Below are 20,901 nucleotides of genomic sequence, written 5' to 3' on the forward strand. Positions count from 1 at the left end.
AAGCAGGCTGCAGAGCTCTCCCTGAGAAAGTTCCCCTTCGCCTTCACTAGATCTTAAGGCAGCCCCAACACAAAGCTTTTCTAAAACAAAATGAGCAGCGGAGTGGAAACATGAAGCCCTTGGATGAGGGGCTCTGATACACACGCCTTTCCTGCAGAGAACCAGCTGTGCAGGGAAGGAAGGGTTACAGGAAATGTGGGCTCTGCTCTGAGCAGCACACAGGGAGCTATGCCTTGATCAAAGGCTTCTGGCAGAGGGCTGCCTGGGAAGTGGGGCTGCCTCCTTCCCAAAGCGATGCATCTGGGGCTGCAGCAGGCAGCAGAGGGGTTCCTTCTCCCCTGGCATCCCCTCCAAGTAGGGCCAGGGCTGAACTCCAGGAGGATGCTTCAGGAGCCCTTTTCCTCCGCTGGCAGAGGTGAGAGATGAGGAAAAACCTTGCCCTCTGCACAGGAGATGGGGAGCAGCCCCAGCTGAGCAAAACAGCAAGAACAGAGCAACATCTGCACACAGCATAGGGTGGGAGAGAGCTGGAGCCAGCCGAGCAGATCTTCAAATGAAGTCCTGTGTTATCCTTCTCAGCCATCTTGGCTCTTTAAATCCAGGGGATTCCCTCCGTGTCTCTGCAGCTCTGACTTAGCACCAAAAATTCCCCTCTCGTGATGCAAGTGACACCAGGCCCTGTTCCCATAACACTGACATTTCCCTTTCAATCCCTCCAGTCCCAAGACTATGGTTGCCAAGCTCCGTGTCTTGCTCAGCCCTTTGGTTTTCCAAATGCATGGTAACTGTTGAGTCACAGCCTGAACCACTGATTGAGCACCTGGGGAAAGGACCCAGTCAGCACAGGTGAAGGCAATTCATCTGTGCAACCTGAAGGGGTGGAGTCTGGCTGCACCTCTCTTAGACCTCATTTAAGGGCTGACTGCCACTGGGGAAAGATCTCTGATTGAAGATCTTTCATTTGTGGAGTCTTTCCTGTGAACCTAGATCTTTGGAGATGGGTGAGTGCTTTTCCTTTGTAACACCATTCCATTTGTGCCAGTTCTTTTGTTGTTACGCTCTTGTACTGTACTTCCACCGTGTTAATCTTTCCTACTGTAACACCAAAGAAAACGCCTTTTTTCTCCCTGGCTCAGCCTGCAGGTTGCTTCCTACCAGCCATTGCTTTAATTCCAAAGGGTGACCCTCTCTGAGCTGACTTCACACAGTTGCTTGGGAAGGGCTATTCTGCTTTAGAAATCTGCACAGCTCAGAACTAGAGAAGGGTTATTTGAGAAAACAGAAGGCAGCTCTGCCTCAGTGCCCCATAAAACTTGGAGGAAACCCTTCAACTCATGTGGTCTGATTACTTCCCCATGTGATCTCCTGGTGTTGTGCAAAGGAAGTCCTCTTCCCCGTGACTGGGAGCACTGGTTCCCATGATGGTTCCAGCTGTGTTCTCTGATGGGAAACCCATCTCACTCTTCAGCCTTCAGTAGCCTCTGGGGTCACACAGGGTGGCTGCTTCCAGGAGCATGTGCCAAGCCAGATGGCTGCTGACTCATTTTCTCCAGACAGGGTGTTCTTGCTGAGAAGTGAGGAGGAGCCTGTGCCTTCTATGCCTGGAGTCCTGTCGGTCTCTGAGTGACCAGCAAGGTGAATCAGTAAAGGATGGAGCCAAAGCACAAGCAGCAGTACCAGAAGAACACCAGGTAGAGCATGAGTCTGTCAGCTGGATATGAGCACTGTCACCCAAAGCTGGTGCTTCTTGGGAAAGCAACTGGTGAGGGTTGATGGAAGCGACATCCTATGGGATGGGGCAGGGCATCCCATCACATGCTCTTTGCTCAAGAGCCACATTAGGAGTTTGTTGTCAGCTGAGAGGCTATGTGGAGAAAGCAAGAATGCTGTGAGGTTTGGGGCAATGCTTGTAAAGGGTTGGAAACTCAGCTAAACTATGCAGATTTGCTGGGCAGTGTACCCTACAGCCCAGTCAAGGTGAGGGCAACTGAGGTGCAGGGAGCTGTGGCAGCAGTAGTGCATCTTGCCCATTGACAGGTGAATGATGCCCAGCACCTTGCTAGTGAAAAAAGCTACCAAGCAGTTCTGCAAGCAGCATCCTATGACATGTGATAACCCCAGGAGGTGCTGACTGGGTGGGTTGTTGTCTTTTTCTCCCCTTTTCAAGGCTGTCAACAAAGGAGCAGCAGGATACTAAGAGTGGATGAAGCCCAGCAGTTCATCTGGCAGAAACCTGCTTCTGAGAAACAGAGGGGGACAAAAGAGCAAAGAACAAGGCACAGCCTGTGAGTCAACGCTTACTGCTGCCAGCCTGGCTGGAGCCCAGGATGTGGGAGGATTGGGACGCAGAGCAGAGTCAGTCTGGGCTTCACCTCTGCTGACCTACTTGTGGTCTGCAGGTCTCTTTTTACCTGCAAGACTCTGTTTGGTGCTCATGCAAATCCTGAGACAGGAACAGAGCTGTTCCAGCATGCAGGAGGGCTGGATGCTGTGAGCATGTTCCATCATCTGCTCATTATTGAAGGGGTAGGAGCAGCTCTGGGGCAGCTCAGGTAGGTGGACCCCTCTCTTTACCTGGCAAGCAAGCATCAGCCATTGTGAGTAAGCCCAGGTTGGCCCTGGTGTCAGACACCTGTACCAGGTGCCCCATATCACCTCTGACATGCATTGGCCACCAGGCAGAATGTGCCATCTAGCGAGGGGAAACTTATCCTGTGCTATGTACATGGTTCCTCCATGCAGACCTCCTGTCATCCTCCTCACTGTGAGCCTCACTATCCTTGGGAACCCCTGACACAGCTCTGGTTGTGGAGGCTCTAAGATGTCTAAAATAAGACCAGATCTGGAGCTGCCTGACAAGGCTTAGCAATACATTGTAGAGCATTTTCTATGCAGAGAGAGAAGCCAGGGAGATGCCAAGTGATCGGGAGGGGGGGGGGGGAGAGTTACTCATGTAGGGGCAGAGGCTGGAAGGAGGATCTCTGGAAAGCAGAGCATCCCCACAGTTTATCATTCCCAGAGCTGCTGGATGTTCTTTCATGATGCTCTAAGGGGTGAAGGAGTAGGAAAAAGCCCTACAGTTCATGGCTTCTTCCACCTCCTGCCCAACTATTGCAGCATATTGGGCTTGGTGGACATTCAGTTTAACCCAGTACAGCCTCATCTCAGATTCCATGAGCTATTTTCAATTTTAAAAGCTCCCCTGCAGTTATATTGCTTTCAAAAAGTGTTTGATGTGAGTGCTACTGGCCTGCAGGTCCTCACTGAAACCAACGTGAAATGTTTCTGCAAAGCCTGAGGAATATTTATCAGGCTGATTTTCTTGAGTTCAATTCATTAGCAATTACACTGATTTGCCTTCCTTTGCTCCTGCCAATTTACCAGGGCAATGTCTTGGAAATTCTCCTCATTTGTGGAGAACAGGATGCAATTATACAGATAATCTGCTCAGTGTCCCATCAAGTTCTGTGTGTCCAGTCTTGACATCGGCAGTGGCTGTGCAGGCTGGATCAGACCTGATTTCTGGTGCTGTTTATATCTTTAATGCTACAAAGCCAGGAAGGAAGATGCTGTCCTGCCTTCAGGCAATGACAAATCCACATCTTGGTTACCACCTCAAGTTGTAACAATTAGAGTTGTTTTTTTTTTTTTTTAGGGGTTAGCTTCTTTGCTGTGGCAACAGAATTTCCAAGGGGATGCAGACACCTATTTTTGAACAGAATGGGAACAATTTATTTCTCCAGGACAGATCATTTTTATTTTATTGCTGTGTCCATCCTTGCTGCTTTATTTTAAACCATTGTCTAAGGTCAAGCAGCTCAGTCACAAGGTACATAAAGCACAGCATGGGCTCAGTCACAAGTATCCGGGGGCAGATGGCACCATATCTTAACAGCTAAGGAAAATGCAGGGAATATCCAATACCACAGAGTCCTTTGTGAGATAGAGAAGAGTTGTTTTCTATTAAATCAGTCCATGATATGCAGTTCAACTGGTGAAAAGAGATGCTGTATTTATTACTATCTTTTCCCATTCACAGCTCAATGAAGACTGCTCAGACACAGGTGTTGCTCAGGCTGATGATAACACTGGGACAGCACTGTCACTCTGAGTTATGACTCCATTACTTTCTCAGCAGCAGAATGGGCAGAGCACACTGTGCGTGGGCTGATAAGTGTGTGCTGTGTTTCACCCTGGGGAAGAGCCCTATCTCAGAGGGAGTGGGTGCAAGTGTCCTGAGCAGATTGGTCTCTGCTGGTCAGTAAGTAGGTGGGTGCAGAGATGCTGGCAGATAAGAGCAGCAAGAAGCAGAGCAGGCAGAGTGGGTTATAGCAAGTGAGAGAACCAGAAGCCAAGAGAGGCCAGCAAGGAAGCATGGCAGGAGCTGAGTGCCCACCCTGTGAGGGAGGCAGAAGTGTAGGGTGCAGGACAGCAAGCACAAGGTCCTGCAGCATTCAGTGCTGGCAAGAGGGACAGCAGTGCTGTTAGTGGGCAGCAGACAGACATGGAAGAGGACGGATTCAACTGAGGGTGTGCCTTCTACTCTAAGTACTGCATGCAGCAATTCACTTCTGAGCATGAGGCTGATGCTGAAGCACTTTAGAAGGGACTTCATAGAACTGTAGATCCACTAGAGTTGGAAGGGACCCTTAAAGGCATCTAATCCAACTCCCTGCACTGAACGGGGACATCTGCAGCTCCATCAGATGCTCAGAGCCCTGTGCAGACTGACCTTGGGTGTTCCCAGGGATGGGGAATCCACCACCCCTCTGGGCAACTCAAGTGTGGTGAGGCACTGGCATATTTTAATTTTGTTCTTTTATATCCAGTTTAAATCTCTCCTCCTGTAGTTTGAGCCCATTTCCCCCTGTCCTACCACAACGGTCCCTGCTAAAGTGTCTGCCCCCAACTTTCCTATAGCCTCTCCATTAGACACTGAAAGGCTGCTCTCAGATCTCCCCGGAGCCTTCCCTTCTCCATGCTGAACAGCCCAGCCCTCTCGGCCTGACCCCGTGGAGGTGTTCCATCCCTCGGATCATTTTTGTGGCCCTCCTCTGCACGTGCTCCATGCCTCTCCTGCACCGAGGACTCCACATCCGGACGTGATACTGCCGTTGAGGTCTCACCAGCACAGGCAGGGTCGCGCCCCTCGACCTGCTGGCCACCTGCGAAGTGACCGCATGGAGCAAATACACGCCCACCATTTCCTGCCATGCTGAGATGCGAGCACTGCGCGTGCGCCGCCCGCCCACACCTCTCGCGTTCTGAGCCCGCCGAGCTCCCGTCGCTACTTCCGGCGCAGAGCCGGAAGCGGAAGGCGGAGCTGTGGCAGCGTGAGGAGATGGCGGCCCGCGGCTCCGCGAAGCGTGGTGCAGGTGCTGGTGGGGCCCGCGGCTCCGAGCCGCAGGAGGAGCCGCCGCCGCCGCTCCAGGCCGTGCTGGTCGCCGACAGCTTCAACCGCCGTTTCTTCCCCATCTCCAAAGACCGTCCGCGGGTGAGGAAACCCTCTCCTTTCCGCCCGCTGCCCTGCCGGGAGGGTGCGCGGTACCCGGTGGGGCTCGGGCTGCTGTCGGGCCCAGATGCTTCCGGCAGTTCTCTTCTTTCTGAAGGGGCAGTGGCCACATTCGGGAGGCTGCGCTGCGCTGGTGGTGATGGCTTTGCCGTATGTCAGGGAGAGGCGGGTCGCGCAGTGTTGTTAAAGAAATAAGTGAAGTCTTCGTTGTGGGTGGAATAATACGGACGGCAAAATGGATGGGGAAAGCACTTTAGTTACCTGGATCAGAAAGCCGTGTGTTGAAGGAAAGGGTGCTTCCAGGGAGCTCAGGTCTGAACTAGTACCCTTAGCTCAGTACCCTTAATTTGCTAATTAAATGTTTGTGGTTGTCATAATTATCCTCATAGCATCAAGCCTTGAACAAAACATCACAAAAAGAGTTAAAATGTAGTAAGACAGCATTCAGCTGTAAACCAGTGACTTGGTTTAAAGGCATGAACTGAGTATCAAGACAAGGGAATACTTACCCTGCATCACATTGGGTCTTTTTTCTTTTTCCTACTGTTTTGTATTCTGCACACGCATATTCCTGAGGCTTCATCACTCACATCTGACAGGTTTTTCTTGTAACAGTTGAAGCCTGAGTCAGGGAATTGGTATGCTGGGATTTTTTCTATTTCTAGTCTCATTTAAATCCTCTTAAAGAGCTTTGTATGTGATAACTTTACCTTGTTCATGCCTTTCATTGTGAAGTGAGGATCTGACCCAACAGAACATCAAAAACCAGTTCTCACTGTTTAGGCCCACTCTGAATATTTTGGTTGAAAGGAGGTAATGCAGTTATTCATGGATTTTTTTTTTTTTTTTTTTTGAAACTGCTGGTAGTCTTATGTCCTGAAGTTGGGAGGGACTTTCTTCTGCTGAGGTACAGTGTTCAGTTCTCTGTCTCTCTCTTTTTATCAGGCTCTTTTACCTATGGCAAATGTGGCCATGATTGATTATACCTTGGAGTTCTTAACAGCAACTGGAGTAGAAGAAACCTTTGTTTTCTGCTGTTGGAAGTCAGCTGAGATAAAAGAGCATTTACAGTAAGAATCTCTTTTTCCTTTTTAGCTTTATTGTGGAATATATTCTTATCCTCCAACAAATCTCAAAGGCTTTATATTACACTGATCCTTCTGCTAAAAACCATGTGCTATAGATTGCCTTTCAAGGAGTGCCTCCTAACACATTTCAAAAAAGACCATTCTTGGTGTGGTGGTTCAGTGTTTTAAAAAGGTTGAGTGTTTGGGGACCGCATTTAAATGTAGGAGTTGCCTGGCTGGCTGTGTAAATTGCAGTAGCAGCCCTTTCATTACATCCTGTCTTGATGTGTAATGAAGTTTATGGAGGCAGGTGTGTCCGACAGCACCTTTGTCTGCTTTCTGCAGCTTTGCATGCTAAAGGGAAGCATACGGTCTTTCCTGTACTGTTTTCAGAGATAAAACATTGGGCTGTGTGTAACGTTCTTCATTTCTCCATTGTCAAACTTGGCTTTTAGCAAAGTCCAGTTTCTTAAATTCCCATAAGCTTCAGTCTTGGTCTAATGTTCTTCAGTTCATCTGCTGCACATAAATGGACGTGCCTAAGCGTGTGGATGGAGGGCTCACTGTAATGGAATTCTCTGTGCATTCACTTACAGATGTGCCATGTTCTGGAACTGTGTCCTACTGTGTTGTCTATAGGAAATAACCTTTTAATGACTTTTTGATGTATTTCTGTCCTTTAGAAGATCCAAGTGGTGCCGCCACACCTCTCCCAACACAGTGCGCTTTGTGACTTCAGACCTGTACCGCTCCCTCGGTGATGTGCTGCGAGATGTTGATGCCAAGTCCCTTGTTCGTTCTGACTTCATTCTCGTCACTGGGGATGTGGTATCCAACCTCAATGTATCCAGAGCCTTGGAAGAGCACAAGTAGGTGCTGAAAGCAGCTCATGCTTGTCTGGGCTCTAACTGTCTGAAGAGTGATTTTAAAATTGTCCTCTTTTTTTTTTTTTTTTTTCCAGGTTGCGTCGTAAGATGGAAAAGAATGTTTCTGTGATGACGATGATTTTCAAGGAGTCCTCACCTGGTCACCATGCCAGGTGCAAAGAGGATGACATTGTTATTGCTATGGATAGTGCCACAAACCGTGTCCTTCACTATCAGAGAACCCAGGGACTGAAACGCTTCCGCTTTCCCATGGTGCGTCTGGAAGCTGAAGGGTGGAAAAGGGCTGCATTAGTGAAGCAGCCCACCCCAAGGAAATCCTCCTTGAGTGAGGGCTGGGAAACTGTTCTTGCTGCTTCTTTTGGAGGAGCAGATGATAGGAAGTAACTCTTGGTAAACTGGCTTTTTTTCCTTTAACTTTATTTAAGGCTTGGTGAAATAGTGCTGGGACTCATTTTAGCATTTGAAGATGGGGCAGACATTTCTCAAAATTCAGTTAGAATCCTTTCTGCTTTGTGAGACGAGGGAGGTGGATGATCTGCATTGACAGATGATTTGTTTATGACAGTAGTATATAGATCTCCTATGCTACTGCCATACACAATCCATTTTAAGCAACACTGAGCCTGACACAGAGTGGAATTAGAGGAGATGCAAGTTGTAGTACTACTCACCTCTTCTATCTGTACTGTTTCCTTATAAAGCTATGGGCTCTGCTAATAATGTAGCTAAGTGCTCAGTTAACATCTCAGTTAACATCAAAATACCAGTGGAGGTATTTTCTCCAGTGAGATAAATAGATGTTTTTCAGCTCAGAATTAAGACTATGAATATATGGCACTTCCATCCTCAAGTCAGTGATCAGTAGACTTTTTTTTTACCTTCAAATGAACAAATCATTGCCTGAAATCAAAAAGGGGAAAAAAAGCTGTGAAAATCCACAGGAGGTATGAAAGCTATGAATACTGCATTTTGATTTATTTCTTTGTACATTTATAGTTTTTAGCAACTGAAGATAAGGAGCCTCCTGAAAGAAAAGGGGTTGTTTAATGTGCAAGCTGTTTTTTGCAGAACTGCATTGTGTAAGGATGAGGGCAGTCCCTGCTGACTGATGCACAGCTGTGTGCACCAGGCTGTGCCTGCTAAGCTTGTGTCTCAGTGTTGATTGTAGACTACTTTGATCCCCAGAACAGCACCTTGTTTACGAATTCAATCAATATGATACTTCTGGCCTGTAAAAGCCTTTTGGGGTTCAGTACTGAGTGAGACACTCAGATCATCTGAATTTTTTCCCCTTACAGAGTCTGTTTCAGAACTCTATTGAAAATGTTGAGGTGCGCCATGATTTGCTGGATTGTCACATCAGCATCTGTTCTCCACAGGTGAGTTCTGCCCATCAGAGAATCCTAAATTCAATTGGCGTTGCTTCCTTGGCACTGCTGATAGGTAGAGGGTGCCTTTGTTGTACTGAGTTTGGAAACCAGAACTCCCAGCCATGCTCAGTGGCTGAGCTAGGATCTTGTAGAACTGCTGTGCTGACTGCAAGAGCTCAGTGTGCCATTCCATGCTCAAGCCCAGGCAGAGCTAAACAGTACGTGCATCAGTAGATTGGATAACTGCACAAAATGAAACCATGCTGGAAAGTAAGCAATTTCACTTGGAGTGAAGTCAAAGTATGGAGCAGAGTTGATGGCTATGCTGTGAAAGTGTTTATACGTGAAAGTTGGTACCATGTTAGGCTAAGAGTCAGGGTTATTCCAGATTAGGCTTGGTAGTATTTCCTCCAAATCTTAAAAGGCTGGTCTCAAGCCTTGCTTTAGAAGTAAAACTACAAATCAAGGCTAGGTGGACAGCTTGGAGGTGCTAAATATATTTTTTGCATATTCTGAAAACCAGAATTTGCTCATATCCTAAGAAGGGAGGAAGAGATGGGAAGGTCAGCACTCCTACCAGCAGGAATCAAAGCTTTATTCAGGGCAAGAGCATTACTATCCTATAACACATAGGTCATCTCTCTGAGAACCATTGAGTAGCCATCAATTAACTGACTTCCCTGGCCACTTTTTCTGTAGTTACATTACTTCTTTACATTTTATTCCTGACAGGTGGCTGAGCTTTTCACAGACAATTTTGACTACCAGACACGGGATGACTTTGTGCGTGGTCTGTTAGTGAATGAGGAGGTAAGGAGAGGAATGTTACAAGGGAGATCCTGTTACCTTGGACTAGAGAATCCTCTGACATATCCTGTTTCCAGATCCTGGGGAACCAAATCCATATGCATGTAACGACAGAAGAGTATGGTGCTCACATATGCAACCTACTAATGTATGAAGCTGTGTGCTCTGACATCATCAGGCGCTGGGTTTATCCTTTGACTCCGGAGATGAACTTCACTGATGACAAGAATCAGAGTTATACCCATTCTAAACACAACATTTACCGGGGAGTGGATGTTAGCCTTGGTCATGGCAGCATGCTGAAAGAGAACGTTCTCATTGGGCAGGGAACAGTCATTGGCAGCAACTGCTCAATAATGAACAGTGTTATTGGACAGAACTGTAGGATAGGTGAGTACGAGAATGGGGAGTGTGCATGGCATGCCAGATAAGGGCACAAGTTGTTGGGATTTTATTTTTCGAGTGCATGTGGCTCTGGGGAAGGATGCTGGATACTTCAAGGACTTCCAGTGGGAAGAAAGGAGAAAAGCTTTGTTTCCTCATGGAGGACAAATTTTCAGGGTATGGTAGTGATGCTGAAAAGTGAAAGGTGCTGCGTGTGAATAGACTTTTTAGCAGTAGAGAATGTTTAATGCAGTAGAGAGTGTTTAATAATCTAGAATTATTACCTGCCCAAATCCTACAAATAAAGGATATCTGCCCCTGTTTTTGTAAGCTACATGGTAGTCCGCTTTCATGTTCTGGATCTGTTTTTCTGTTTGTGAGTTGGCTGTGATTGTACGAAACAAAGATGTCAGTTGGTATTGTCAACTTGTTTGTTCTCCACAGAGATCTAACTGATCTTTTAGCTTTGGGTAAGAAGTGGATGTAGGCCTGTAAGGCTGCTTTTTTTTGTTTTGTTTTCATCTAACATTCATTATGCATCAAGGGCATTTAGTCCTAGATTCAGTAAGATGCTTACTAGTGAACTCAGTACTGTAGGAGAGTAGCAGTCTGCCTTGCTCAAAGTATTTGTACTTGTTGTGTAATAGGTAATGAAGTCATGTTGGATGGAGCTTTTCTTTGGGATGGAGTACACATAGCAGATAATGTGCAGATCCAGCATTCTGTTATCTGTGATGAAGTTGAAGTGAAGGAGAAAGTAAAGCTAAAACCTCACTGTGTCCTCTCCTCACAGGTAAGCTATGTTTCTATTTTGCTTTCTACTTTCCTTGACCATACCAGAATACAGGGCTATTCCAGGCATTTTCTGAGAGGTGGTGGAATGTTGCTGCTCCCACTTCTTCCTTCAAGCATATTGGCTAGAGTAGCTTGATATGTGGTCTAGCAGTGCTGTCTTCATTTCTGTTTGTCTGACCCTCCATTGGAATAGCCTTTCTGGAGCTGCTACCCTCCCTTCTGATGGAGGGATAAAGGAGCAGTCAGGGTATTACTTCACTGAGATAGGTTGCGTGTATTTTTCAGGTGGTTGTTGGTCCTGACATCACTCTTTCAGAGGGCACGGTGATCTCTCTACACCCACCAGATGAGGAGGAGGAGGATGACGACCAGTTCAGTGATGATTCTGGTGTGAATAAGGAGGAGAGCAAAGTGAAGCTGAAAGGTACGAGTATTTCTGGCTCCATGCTCTTGGGACGTATAAAGGACTTTACCCTTCATCTTCTGGGAGTCTTTTCCTTGTTCTATACTCTGCAGTTGCAGGCAGGAACTTAACACTGCATTCAACTTGGAACATGTGCTTTCAGTAAGTCAAGCAAGGATATTTGGTGGAAGGGGGACTGTGGGGTGTTCTGCCTTGTATCCCAGCACTAAAATCTGTGTGGACTCAGCTGTTTTCCATTTTTCCTGGAGTTAAGCTGAAGTTGAAAAAGATGTTCCATTCAAGGAAGGTGTGAGATGTATGTCCTTGTACCTGGACTGTGTGCAAGGACTTGACTCTACATCAAGTCTCTTGACGTAGAGTGTTTAGGAGCAGTAGAATGCAAATTTTACTAGTGTATTTTGAATTAACTGGTATTGGACCTGCTTTTGGGTAAAACTACCTTTTAATTGCTTTTTCTTTTTCAGGCTACAACAAAAAGGATGTAGGCTCAGAAGGCAGAGGCTATCTCTGGAAAGCAGATGACAAAAATGAAGATGATGAAGAGCAGAGACAGAGCCTGTGGGGTGAGAAGGAGTTTATTGTGGTTAACCTGGGGATGGACAGACAGACTTTCAGTGTCAAGCAAACTTGCTGAGTGAAACACTGATTATAGTTCCCAGAATAACGCTTGGGCTTCATGAAGCAGTCAGGCTTCCAGATAATGGATTTGTGTGTGGATATGAGAGGTTACATAGAAAGTGATGAGCTGGGTTCTCTCTTCCTGTGCTCTGCGACAGATAGCTCACCTGCATAAATGCACACAGCTGTCTGTTCTCTGAAGGGCGCACTATGGGCTACCAGATCTTCCTGTAGAGGGGATGGGCTTTCTCTGTCCTGGGTTCTGGTTTTCTTCCAGCTAGTGACAGAGTGCTGACACTGCTCTATAATGAGTCAGCAGTCTGCATGAGATGCATTTGCTTCTGTCCCTGTCCTTTGCTGTCTGTCTGCAGACTCTTAAATAAAGTCCCCTTGTCCCAGTGCCAGTTATAGTGTTTCCTCTGCAGCAATTCTAGCCATCTGGACCTGTAAGTAAAATATTCCATGCAAGGACAGATAGTTGCTGACTCAATTATGAATTCTCTGCAACACCTGTTTTTTTACACGTGTGACAACTACAGCTTTTGAGCACTGAATACCGTCTTCTCTTCTTCATCAGGCCCAGCTATGCTTTCGGAAGAAGAGAGTGAGTCAGACAGCGACCTCAGCATGGGCTCTGAGGAGCCAGACAGTCGGGCAGCATCCCCTCAGCTAGACGACATCAAAGGTGAGAGATGGGGCTGTTGAGAACAAGCTTACTGCACTCAATAACTTTCTTGTAGTAGCTGCCTCTTTTGGCAGAGATGCTTTATTTTTTTTGTTTTGTGAAGTTAATGTGGGTTTGAAATGGATTCAGACAAAATGGGGAAAGAAGAACTCACCTTTTTCCTTCTTCCTTGACCTGTTGAACTACCTGTCCTTTCTTTTATTAGTTTTCCAGAATGAGGTTCTGGGTACATTACAGAGGGGTGAAGAAGAAAACATTTCCTGCGACAACCTGGTCCTGGAAATCAACTCTCTCAAGTGAGTGTCCCCTTGTGAAGATACTGTATGTTATCCTGAGCAGTTGTGTTTTGCAGCAGATTGAGAAGTCGCACAGATACCTGTATTTGATTGTTACATATTAATATTGCCGGTGTTGCAGAAGGAGAAATGTAGATCAGAGATTATGACTGAATGTTGATAGGTGGTAATGCATCTATAGCTTCCTCAATCATTGAGCTTTACTAGCCCTAATTCTGTAACAGGAGGTGGAATTATTAAGTAACTATAGACCAAAAGAGAGTAAGCCAATTCTTAGCACCAATTTCATGTAAGTTCATGCAGGAACTGCAGCTCTTTGCACTGGAGAGCTCAACCAGCTGCCTGCAGCTGAAACCGTGCTGCGGTGTGCTTGTCTACTGTCTTTATACAGCAGCAAGTCTGGAACATGTAATCAGAGTGCCTTTTACCTAATGTTTCTTAAATACAAACCTGTTTTCCTTCTTTTGCGCAACAGTATTCATGCAGCACTCTAGTAAACATGAGGGTGCTGTCCCTGCAACAGCTTGTTTCTCTGTGATAGCAGATTTTCAGGACTTTTGGTCTTACACCAGGTTAATGCAAGGTGTAGGTTTTTTGTTTTTGGGGGAGAGGGGATGCAGGAGGGAGAGTAACAACCTGGGGGAAAAGAAAAAAAAAGAGCAGAAGATTTGACTTACGTTTTCCACTGTATCTCTGTGAGGAACCACCATCTGCAAAGATGAGATTCTGTGAAACGTTTGTTTAATTTTTTGTGCCTTTTTCCTTGCAGGTATGCATATAACATCAGTCTGAGTGAGATGATGCAGGTGCTCAGTAAAGTGATTCTGGAGTTCCCATTACAGCAGCTGGATGCAAACCTGGACTCCCAGAACTATTTCTCAGCATTACTTCCTGTGAGTGCTGCTCCATTTGACTCTACTTGGGGCTTGTCTTCTGGTGTGTAGGAGTCTGCCTGAGGTACTTCCTGGTTGCTAAGTCTTTTTTCTTAAGCCTGAAGCCACTTGAACTCCTCAAGTTTGTGAGCCTTTTTGTCTTCTAAAGAAGTAAAAATGAGCTGAAATTTTTGTACCTGCTTGATGGAACTCTACTTGGACTGCAAATGTGGGGAGCTCTACTTCAGTACCTCTGATTATTGCCTGTTTTCTATGTGGTAGTTGAATGTATAACTTGTAGAAGAGATCAGAGAGGGACTAATAGAGTTGTCTTTATGGGCCCGCATTCCAGGAACCTGATTCCAGTCTATCATAAGTCCTATCCTTGGGGCAGCAGGGAGCTCTCCTCTCCCAGTGGGATCTTTTCCAAGGCGTCGGAAAAATTAGAAATAAGGAAGTAGTGTGGAACCATGTGAAAGGCCTTGCATAAATCCAAATATATGACATCAGTTGCCCTTCCTTTGTCCATTGATGCCATCACTCCATCATGAGAGGCCACCAGACTGGTCAGACATGATCAGTCCTTGGTGAAGCTGTGCCGGGTGTCTCTGATCACCTCCACATCTCACATGCTCCTTAATCTCTTCCTCGAGGATCTGCTGCATAATCTTCCTAGGCGTAGACATGAGGCTCGGTCTCCAAATGCTTCTGTTTAAAAAATAGCCACCAAGTTTCTTAGAGTAGTGAACAACTTGTAGTTGCCTAGTCAGAAAATTGCAGTCCTTTAAGTTACTAATATTTACATCCTAAGAATTCCAAGCACTGCTTGGTATAGGTTTGTGCATAATGAAAATGTAGCTGAAGTTTGTAGCTATGCAGCTATAATGGCTTCAGTCAAAGTTGTATCAGGCTGAGATCTGCTTATAACAGCTTACATACAGCAAAGTTATTTTGTATGAGATGGGAATACTTGACTTGTGAGAGTCTTGAATATTGGAAGCCTACTAGACTTTGGAGATCTGTATCACATTTCTTAATCTCCTTGTAGCTCAGTTCTGGTGAGGAGATGCTGAAGGAAGGTGGATTGTTTGTGCAAGAGCAATGGTGGAGCAGTCTCAGACAGCTCAGATGGGGAAATTGTGGAAATGCCATAGTTATGATGTATGATTTGACTTGAAACCACAGTATGTGCTCTGAAGTGCTGGCTCCTGAATATGAAGCTCCTAAGTGTTGCAACAATTTAAGAAATGACCATCTGTAAAGGGATATGCCTGTGGGTATTTTTCAGATGAGATGTAGAGGTCTGAGAAATAGTTATCCAGTTTGAAGTGTACCAGTTGTCTTGTTTGGCTCTTGTACAAGTTGTAAAGCAGAGATGGTACAGAAAATATGACCCTTCCCAGACTGTAGGCACACCTTGGGTGAATGTGGCTGCAGTTGCTGTGTTGCTATTGTTACTGGTGCAGTATCAAACAAAGTTATGTAGGTGAGGGTGTCTAAAAAGATCTCAGGGAGGCAGTTTTAGCAGTTCATCAAGCTAGTGCGTGGGCTTCTCAAATCGAAGTATTAGTAATTGCTGAGTGTTTGCACTACTGCCCAGAAGCTAGCATCTATGGTGCATCTCTTCAGGTTTCTGGTAGGGATCCTTCCTCTCTGTAATATCACGCAAGAGTATACAATGTGGGATTGTGCATTCAGGGAACAAAGGGATCTTTGCTTACGTGGAAACTGGTAATTTTCTTGGCACTCTTTTTTTTAATCTTTGTTGTTATTTGCTCTTCTGCTTCAAAAGGAAGTTCCACTAAAATGTTAGCTGCTTTTGGGTGGAAAGTTTGAGAGCATGTACATACCCCTGTGCATCAGTCTGCCTTGAAGTGATTTGAAGGCTCTGTTAAACATGTTTATTGCGATAATCCAGTATTCCAGTCAGGGAATCAAAACCAAGAACGCTAACATGTTCTCAAGGTTATTTGGTAAAACTAGGTCTTGTTATTATATTTCATGTGTGCAGACATCTGTTTAATGGACAGAGGAGGGCAAGTACATTAACTGGTCAGCTGAAGAGTTTTGTAAAATGCTGTTCTGGGTCAGTTTCTCAGTGCAACACAGCTGAGAAGCTGGGCTGAGCACACACACCTATCTCACAGCTCAGGAACCCTTGAACACTTCTGTATCTTCTCCCTGCAGCTGTTGAAGAACTGGACCCCATTGTTTAAGAACTACATAAAACGTTCATCAGATCACTTGAATGCCTTATTTGCCATTGAGGAATTCTTCCTGGAACACGACAGTCTTTGCACATCAATAGCTAAAGTGAGTATCTGCTCCCAGCTCTGAGGACTTGTTTTTGCTGCAGTTGTGATGAAATGCATCTTGTTCACATCATCAGCTTGTCTGCTTCAGAGGGGAGGGAACTGGGGTCTCAACTGGAGAGTGTGTATAGAAAATCTAGCTGTAACAATTGTTTTTTTTTTTTTTGTCTGCATATGACTGAGCACAGCTGAGGGTAATTATTAAATACTGGCATGAAGCCTGAAGTGAGCTGTTACTTTGCAGCTTCTAACCTACGTGCCCTTGTGTGGTGTTGTGTGGAGAGTTGAGGCCATACACCTCTGTCTATTTGTGATGCCTGAGATCTAACTGCAGATGATTTATGCTACTTTAGAGTACAAAATAAGCAATGCTGGGAATAAGAAAATAATTTATTGTGACCAACCTAGTTGTGAAACTGGAAATAAAGAAAAGCTGACATGTGGCTTATTACCTATCTTCCTGCTTCTTAGAATGTTCAGTATATCCCTACCTACAAATATTTTGTCCACACATTCTTTCTGCCCTTTCAAACTGAGAGTATTTGATTTAGATTGAAAGTTTTTTCCCATACCAGTGTCTCAGGGTAGCCCCTGCCTATTCCAGAGGAGCTCTCATAAGGTTTGCTTAACTCCTGGTTTCCCAAAAAAAAAAGTAATCCTAACTTCAACTACCAGAGTTTCTGGCAAACGGCAAAGCACTTAGCATGGATCAGAGCCAAAACCCTGAGGTTTGGTGAGGCAAAATGTCATTGAATTATAGCAATTATTTGGCATGTGTCCATTGTTGTAGGAGCCTGGGTTTCCCTGGAGGCTGAGAATTGAAGTGACACTTTATGTTTGGAGCTGGCAGCCAGCTTTGTCAGTGCTCTGCCACAAGGAGATCAACTGCAAAGTGCCTGCTTTGCCACAGCACAAAGGCACCCTGAGAAAGAATGATTGCATCTTACCCTCACTGCACTGGGCAGGAGTTTGAGCTGTCAAACGACCAATTGCTTTGACACCTGCCATAAGGCACTTTTAAGAGAGAACCCTCAGAAAGAGGGAGCCTGGGGCAGGTCTGATCTACTTCATTGGATGGGTTTTTCGGTGCTTTAAAAAGAGAACCAAAGCAACATCTTGAACTGATGACACCCTCTGTGGCCTCTTGTTGCAGGGTATGCTTGAGAGCTGTGGGCAACCACAGAACTGAAGCTGATGGGGTTTGAGCTTTGACTCATCACGTGTCATAGCATCCAGCTATCAGGAGCATAAAGCTTAATAGGGAAAAACAGTTATTTTTAACATCAAAATCAAAATGAAACAAAGGGATTGTTTTCTGTTAAAGATGGAGCTAGGAGCCATAAATTATATGTAGACTTGGAGCTTGGATGTGAGCTCATCCCAAAAGAGTTTATAAAGAGCCTTGTTCTTTTCTAATCAATGCAGGTGTTGATGACATTTTACCAGCTGGAAATTCTGGAAGAAGATGTAATTCTCAACTGGTTCTCTCTGCGGGACACATCTGACAAGGGAAAGCAGCTTCGTAAAAACCAGAGGGTAAGTCCCAGAAGTGTGGAGTTTACTGTGTGTGTGTGTGTTGTAACAGCTTCTAGAAGGAACTGCTGAATTGAGTTCAGTGCCACTGTCACCTTCTGTGGAGCAGCTGCCGTTGCATGGTAGGCCAGTAATTCACCAGTGTATTAAATGCTGAACAGTGCAGCTTTGCTGTCCAAAAAGGGTATTTCTGTGCATTCTGCTGTAATCATCCTGTTTTGATGAAGAATGGAGGTAGGAGGAGAGAAGCATTGTTTTTAGTGGGTTCTGTAGTATGAAGCCTGTGCTTTCTGGACTAGCAGCACAGTTTCTCTAAGTCAACACCCATTTGAAATGGGCCTTAGGCCAATGCCCTGTTTGCTGGCCCCATGCAATTCCTTTGAAGCTTTCATTCCTGGCTCACCAGCCCCTTTGCATATATTTCTAAGCATTTACAGTAGTGAGTGGTTTCATTTGGCTTACGTTGCAAAGGAGTATATAACTTCCCCCCTCCATCAGACAGAATTTTATGCTGCAGTTTGGCTGAGCCTTGTTCCAGTCCTCCTCCATGGATGGTAAGAGGAGGAAGGGAAGAAAGATATCTCTGAGAAACTGCAGCTTTGTTTAAAGTCTTTGCAAAGTTAACTTGTAGCATAGGTCAGCAATGCTTTCAGCTGCTTATTCAAGGTAAAAACAGGCTGCCTTTTTTTAGCAATATATGAGGGAGTAGGTTTCTTCTGGCAGAGCTTCCAATGTCTTAGCTAAGGGATTGCTGTCATCTCTCCTCCCTTGAGCTCTGGAAAACTCTCACACTTTTGTCATCTGACAGAATGTTGTGGGAACTGATTGGAGGAATCCAGTGAATCTGTTCTTACATGCAGTAGTAGTACTTACAACAGCACAGTATAGTTTTTGAGTGTTTCCAGCACCTGTTTGTCACTTGTGACCCAGTTACATTTCATTCTGTCTGCAGCTTCAGAAGTTCATCCAGTGGCTGGAGGAGGCAGAAGAAGAGTCGTCTGATGGCGACCAAGACTGATGTGGTGACTTGGCGTGAGAAGAGGCACACTCACTGCCTTTCTGGGCTGAGTGGGCAGGGCAAGATCAGTGCCAGTGCATGGTGTGTAGTTGTGGGGCCTGACATCAAAGTGACTGACAATCCCATCACTAATTGTGTTGTGCATTCCCAACTTTGCCACTTCCCTCCCCCCTGCCTCCCTTGCTTGCCTAGTGGCACATTATGTTGGATGGTTGCAGCACAGTGTAAAAACAATATGGGAAAAGCAGGAGGCAATGGCATCTAGAATCCCTGTGGAGCCTGGATACGGTATACTGTAAGCTATCTTTTGGGAACTCCTTGTTACTAATACAAAAGGAGCAAATAAATGCAAATGCATATACCATCCTTGTAAATCAAACCATTCGGGTCGTGGAAGAGTGGTCGTACAGCTAAGTTATTGGGAGTCATTGCTTCTGGAGCTAAGAGAACTCCTGCTGAAGAGACACTGGCAAGGTTGGTAAGTAGAAGCATGTGAATTAGGATCTGGAGTGCAGGACTCCAGAGTTCCTGTGCCTTGAGAAGATACAGTTAGTTGTTTCAGGATGCCCAAGGCACTTTGCAGTCCAGAAGGTGTTTGTGATCTTTACAAAAGGGAGAACCTCTTGCCATCTGCTGTGCTAGGATCTGAAGAAAGGTTGCACAGCAGGGTTGGTTATAACATGTGTTTCCTCTTTCTTTAGAATAGGGGATGGTGTAAACTCAGCTCCCCTAACAGGAGTTGGCTAATAGCAGATGCACACTGCTCGGTGAAATGCTGTACAGTTTACTACATCTTAGGTGCGATCTGCCTTCTGTGCATCCCCGGCTTAGCAGACACATTGTTTTAGAAGTGTCTGTTTCTTTGTTTGTTGGTTAATTTTTTAATAAAACAGGAGAGAGATGTCTAGCTCCTCCTGCTGCACAGCTACGCCTGTGTTTTGCTCTGTGGGCACTGACTGAACCAGCTGCTTTCAGGAGCAGCTTCTGTTCATAGGTGGATTATAAGTTGGGTATTCTGACCTTGCCTCTGCCCCTTCAGGAGGAGTGTGGAATAAACCCCATGAGAGGGAGGGGAAATAAGCACTGGAGCTGCCCACTCAGGATCTTTACTTGGCCGTTCCATGGTGCCACAAATGTCAGTGAGGGGACAGCAGTGGATGCTGGAGGCTGGGGGTTCTGCCTCTTCCAAACTGATGCTGCAGGGCCATCTTGTGCACTCACACTACCAGTTGCCAGGATTGTGCATAACTGCTTGTTTTCTACAGTGCAAACTCAGCCTTGTAAATGTTGGGGAAATGGTATCTGAGTTTTCTGTATCTGCCATTATTTAATTCAGGGAGCAAATAAAAACTATCCTGGTGATACTGGCCTGCTTGGTTTGTTTATGTGTGTCTTTGTTGTATAGTTAAGCAGGGCTTACAGGTAAGCTAGGTAACACACAGCTACTTTTTGCTCAACAGATTTCAAGCACATGTTAAGCAGGTGAGATGTCAGCATTCTGAATTGGTATAAATGCTCAATGATTGCTCGTGACCTCGTTATTTGAAAGTAGAGAACAGTTTGTCACAACTGATGAACTTAGGTTCATTCATGAATGAGGTTTAATTTTGTGCGGGCTTACGGAAATCCTCTGAAATCTGCTTTTTCTTTGCTATGATGAGAACTAGTGTGAATATTGGTTATGTACTGTGCCGTGCCCTCCTGATAGTGGAGTGTAGTGGGTTGCATTGGAGGTGCCAAGAATAGAACAACAAAAAGGACTCGAGGTTCTCCAGCGTGGAGTTCTGGCATAATTCAGCATCCCTATGGGCAGGTGAGTGCATACTTTTTTACAGAAGCATTAATTGCTTTGCTTAATCAAGGGGGCAGCTTGATGGTTTCTATTGCTTTCTGTCAAAGCTTTTGTGTTTGGTTGGAAGGCTGGAACTGCCTTTGAGACCAGCCTTGACTGCAGAGTTGCTGTGTTTCTTTGAGCTGCGTAAGCATTAGGGCCAGAGCACTATCTTGTCTGATGGATACGTGTTTCTCCTGGTGTTTCAGCTAACCATAGCACACATCTTAGAACGAGAAAATGCTGCTTAGAGGCACAGTGGAGAATAGGGCTGATGCTGTGACCTGTGCATGGCCGTCAGGGAGGCTGTGAGGCGCAGAGGGGATCAGCACAGCTGCCGTACGCTGTGGGGACAGCAGAGATACGGGGAACGTGCAGTTCCAAAAGGCCTGGAGCTGCAGCATCACGAAGAGCAGAATCGGTCCTGCAAGGTGCAGGCAGGGGTGCGCGAAACACCGCCGTGCGGGCAAGGGGGAACAAAGCCGAAGGG

The 20,901-nt window shown here is 45.7% G+C and overlaps 1 protein-coding gene across 3 annotated transcripts; it reads left to right on the forward strand.

The window, feature by feature from the left end:
* The first annotated feature begins 526 nt into the window (after positions 1–526).
* EIF2B5 (eukaryotic translation initiation factor 2B subunit epsilon) lies at positions 527–19,944 on the forward strand. Of its 3 annotated transcripts, none has more exons than XM_090147472.1 (19): positions 527–1,001; positions 1,554–1,691; positions 2,168–2,552; positions 4,921–5,494; positions 6,458–6,582; positions 7,263–7,448; positions 7,541–7,718; positions 8,765–8,845; positions 9,569–9,646; positions 9,721–10,033; positions 10,675–10,820; positions 11,108–11,246; positions 11,711–11,809; positions 12,442–12,549; positions 12,755–12,845; positions 13,615–13,738; positions 15,905–16,030; positions 17,455–17,565; positions 18,515–19,944. In XM_090147472.1, the coding sequence occupies exons 4-19, from the start codon at positions 5,213–5,215 to the stop codon at positions 18,578–18,580; spliced, it is 2,253 nt and encodes a 750-aa protein (XP_090003598.1). In that variant the 5' UTR covers positions 527–1,001; positions 1,554–1,691; positions 2,168–2,552; positions 4,921–5,212; the 3' UTR covers positions 18,581–19,944. The 3 variants fall into 3 exon arrangements, with proteins under 3 accessions (XP_090003598.1, XP_090003599.1, XP_090003600.1); XM_090147473.1 differs by having other exon boundaries at positions 2,168–2,285; XM_090147474.1 differs by having other exon boundaries at positions 980–1,001; positions 1,558–1,691.
* Positions 19,945–20,901: the final 957 nt, after the last annotated feature.

The sequence above is a fragment of the Phasianus colchicus genome, chromosome 10 (assembly GCF_987193195.1).
Source record: "Phasianus colchicus chromosome 10, bPhaCol1.hap1.1, whole genome shotgun sequence".
In the NCBI taxonomy this organism is placed as follows: domain Eukaryota; kingdom Metazoa; phylum Chordata; class Aves; order Galliformes; family Phasianidae; genus Phasianus; species Phasianus colchicus.